The 3449-nt window shown below is 55.9% G+C and overlaps 1 protein-coding gene across 2 annotated transcripts; it reads left to right on the forward strand.

The window, feature by feature from the left end:
* The first annotated feature begins 454 nt into the window (after positions 1-454).
* On the forward strand, positions 455-3230 carry ZNF821 (zinc finger protein 821). 2 transcript variants are annotated; one of them, XM_010138736.1, is made up of 3 exons: positions 455-555; positions 1447-1613; positions 2325-3230. In XM_010138736.1, exons 1-3 carry the CDS (start codon positions 478-480, stop codon positions 2977-2979), a joined length of 900 nt encoding a protein of 299 aa, XP_010137038.1. In that variant the 5' UTR covers positions 455-477; the 3' UTR covers positions 2980-3230. The 2 variants fall into 2 exon arrangements, with proteins under 2 accessions (XP_010137038.1, XP_010137039.1); XM_010138737.1 differs by lacking the exon at positions 455-555 and having other exon boundaries at positions 1450-1613; positions 2325-2389; positions 2438-3224.
* Positions 3231-3449: the final 219 nt, after the last annotated feature.

The raw sequence follows: 3449 nt of genomic DNA on the forward strand, positions 1-3449 counted from the left end.
GACGAGAGGAACTGGCCTCCAGCTGTTCCCGTGGAGGTTGCGGTTGTCCCTGAGGAAGCATTTCTGTCCCGTTGGGGTTGTGCAGGCGGGGCGCAGGCTGCCCCGGGCCGAGGCGGAGGTCCACCAGGAACCGGCCTCCAGTTGTTGCAGGGGAGGTTGAGGTTGTCGCTGAGGAAGAATTTCTGTCCCGTTGGGGTTGTGCAGGCGGGTCGCAGGCTGCCCAGGGCAGTGGTGGAGTCCCCATCCCTGGAGGGGTTTCCCAGCCGTGTGGAGGTGCTGCTGAGGGACAGGGGTCAGCAGGGACCTGCCAGTGCTGGGGAACGGGGGGACTGGAGGAGCTGGAAGGGCTTTTCCAGCCCAAATGATTCTGTGACTCTATCTGCAAGAGGGTGGGGTTGCTGTGTGCGGGATCTGTGTGCCTTACACGTAAGTGGCTTTTCCTCCCTGTAGGTGCCCAAGAGTTTGAATGCTGACCCTATGCTGGGACTGTCACAGTGCCCCCTCTGCCAGCTGGAGTGTGGAAGCAGAGAGCAGCTCATTGCTCACGTGTACCAGGTAGGGGATGGTTCCAAACCGTGGGATATCTCTGGCCTTAAGCCCGAAATCCAGCAACAACCCAAAGCACAATGTAGCTTTGTTCTGGTCTTTGCAGTCGCAGAACTGAGCTTCTAGCTAGAATTCGATTGAAGCTTACAGCAGTCAACTGTGACCAGGGGGTGCCCTGGGGAAAGAATCAGCAAGGCACTGGTCTGCAGATCTGGAAAACACCACTCTGTCCCAAGGCAGTCTCTGAAAGCAGTTGCACCTTGAGACTAGGCAGTTCCTTCAGATTAAACATAGAGGCAATTTTTACATCATTCAGTGAGATAAGAAGCATTCCTCTCAGTTCTTTATTTTGTACCTTTATCAGAGTTCCTACCCATGACAACGGCTGTTCTTCCTCTCAAATGATTACAGCATTGCAGGAGATCTGTGCTGGAATCTCGCAGGTTTTGTTGTCAGTGCTCTCCTCAACACACACCAAAGTCTGTAAAAGAAGGAGTGAAGCAGACTGAATTAGCTGTTTGCCTGCGGCAGCTGTCTCCTGCAGAGTGCTTCTCACCAGCATCCTGCCTACTGTTAGTCCAGTCATGCTTCATCCAGCAACAGCAGCTCCTCAGATTCATTTCTGAAAACCAGGGTCAGGCTTTACGATCCAAGTGTTTTGGCCTTAATTGTTTCTCCTGCCCTGGAGTGGAGCTGTAGAAAGGTTTCCTCCCTGATGTTTGACCTAGACACCCCAAATGTCTTGAGCTTGGTATAGGAGCTGTCAGACAGAGGTTTAGTGGTAAAGCGTTCCCATTCCACGAGGGTGAACTGAATGCTTTGCCGTATCTGTGGAGGTTGCCTCAGGCTGGGCAGGCAGCTGGGGGATCTGTAACTAAGGGTGTAGTGTTGGTTTTGCAGCACACGGCAGCTGTGGTGAGTGCCAAGAGCTACATGTGTCCTGTGTGCGGCAGAGCCCTCAGCTCACCAGGATCCCTTGGGCGACATCTCCTGATCCACTCAGAGGACCAGCTGTCCAACTGCGCAGTGTGTGGAGCACGCTTCACCAGCCACGCCACGTTCAACAGGTCAGGGTCTCCCTGGCTGGTGAGTGGGCTAGGGTACTCACAGGAAAGATTGGGTGGGTTGCCTCGAATGACACAGAAGTTGTGGCTCTGGAGCCACTAAGGGCTGTAGGAGAGTTGTCAACATCCCCAGTGAGTAAGATGCCCCCAGTCCCTCCCTGCCTGCAGCTCTGCATCACCCACTAAGACCTATGTGGGCTGTGCTGCTAACAAGGGGCTCCTTAGCTCTGTGAAGAACTAGAACTGTGCAGAAAGCGCCAGGGTCTCCTGTCACTGGAGAACAATCAGCTGCTGCTCTTGCCCAGCAGTCCACGAGAGCAGGTCTGCTCTGCCCTGGTGGGTTCAGCATTTCCAGAGCAGGACTATGGCAGACCAAGAAGTTCCTTATTTGTGTCCTGCCTGGTGGAAGATTATCTGTTTACCAGTGAAATAGGGCTGAAAGGAGAAATCTCGAGGTGGTGGGGAGGAGCAGCTTGCTGGCTAATTCCTGCTCTTGCACTCTTCCAACCCAGATTCTGCTCAAGGCTAACCCATTTCTTACCCCTGGGTATGGCATTGCTGCATTCTAGACATTCAGACGTGTCTGTGGGAGAACGGTTTAGCAGCACCTCTGTCATGGGCTGTCGTAGTTCACTGCAGACCCCTGGACAGCCTGCGATGGGGACTCTTCCCTCAGCACCACATCTCTAACTCTCTGCTCCTTCTGCTTTCCAGTGAGAAGCTGCCAGAGGTGCTCAGTGCAGATCGCCTGCCAGCACCGCAGAGCGAGGGCCCCTCCAGTGGAGAGGGGAAAGACATTGCCTTTCACCCTGCTGTATATCCTGCAGGCATCCTGCTAGTGTGCAACAACTGTGCTGCCTACCGTAAGCTGCTGGAGGCACAGGCTCCTGGCATGCGTAAGTGGGCCCTGCGTCGGCAGAACGAGCCTTTGGAAGTGCGGCTGCAGCGTCTGGAACGGGAGCGCACGGCCAAGAAGAGCCGGCGCGACAATGAGACACCCGAGGAACGGGAAGTGAGGCGCATGCGAGACCGAGAAGCTAAGCGCCTGCAGCGCATGCAAGAGACAGACGAGCAGCGGGCACGGCGGCTGCAGAGAGACCGGGAAGCGATGCGACTGAAACGCGCAAACGAGACCCCGGAGAAACGACAGGCCCGGCTCATCCGGGAGCGCGAGGCCAAGAGGCTCAAGCGGCGCCTGGAGAAAATGGACATGATGCTCCGGGCACAGTTTGGCCAGGACCCCTCTGCCATGGCCGCTTTGGCCGCAGAAATGAACTTTTTCCAGCTGCCAGTGAGCAATGTGGAGCTGGAGAGCCAGCTGCTGGGCAAAATGACCTTTGAGGAGCAGAGCAACAGCGCGCTGCACTGAGCTCCCGCCAAGGACTGCGCCTCCGCCGCTGCACCTGCCACGGCGGCACGAGCAGGCTGCTGTGCTCGGGAGGCTGCTGTGGGCCCCTGGCTGACTCTCCTTGACAGACGGTTCTGGTCTTCTCCTGAACGTAGCAGGAGAACAGAGCTGAGAGGTGTCTGCCAAAGTAGACCTGGTGAGAGCCGACCCTGAGGTTATGCTGCTCTGGGGGCCGAGTCACAGCCTGCGAGCAGGGGAAAATAAATTAATGTCCACGGTTATTTAGTCCCCTTCTTTACCTTTTGTGCTTCAACCTGTTCTTGGACCCTTCCCCCTAGATGGGTTTGGGCTGCTGCAGTTCTGCTGTTTCCCGCGAGAAAGGGATCTTGTTTACTGCAGCATGAATGAGGTAGCTGAGGACTTTGATAGTCCACCACTCCTCCGACAGTAGATCCCTCGCGGTTTGTGCCCATGAAAAGGAAGCAAAGCAG

Source organism: Buceros rhinoceros, unplaced genomic scaffold (assembly GCF_000710305.1).
Source record: "Buceros rhinoceros silvestris isolate BGI_N320 unplaced genomic scaffold, ASM71030v1 scaffold47916, whole genome shotgun sequence".
Classification (NCBI taxonomy): Eukaryota; Metazoa; Chordata; class Aves; order Bucerotiformes; family Bucerotidae; genus Buceros; species Buceros rhinoceros.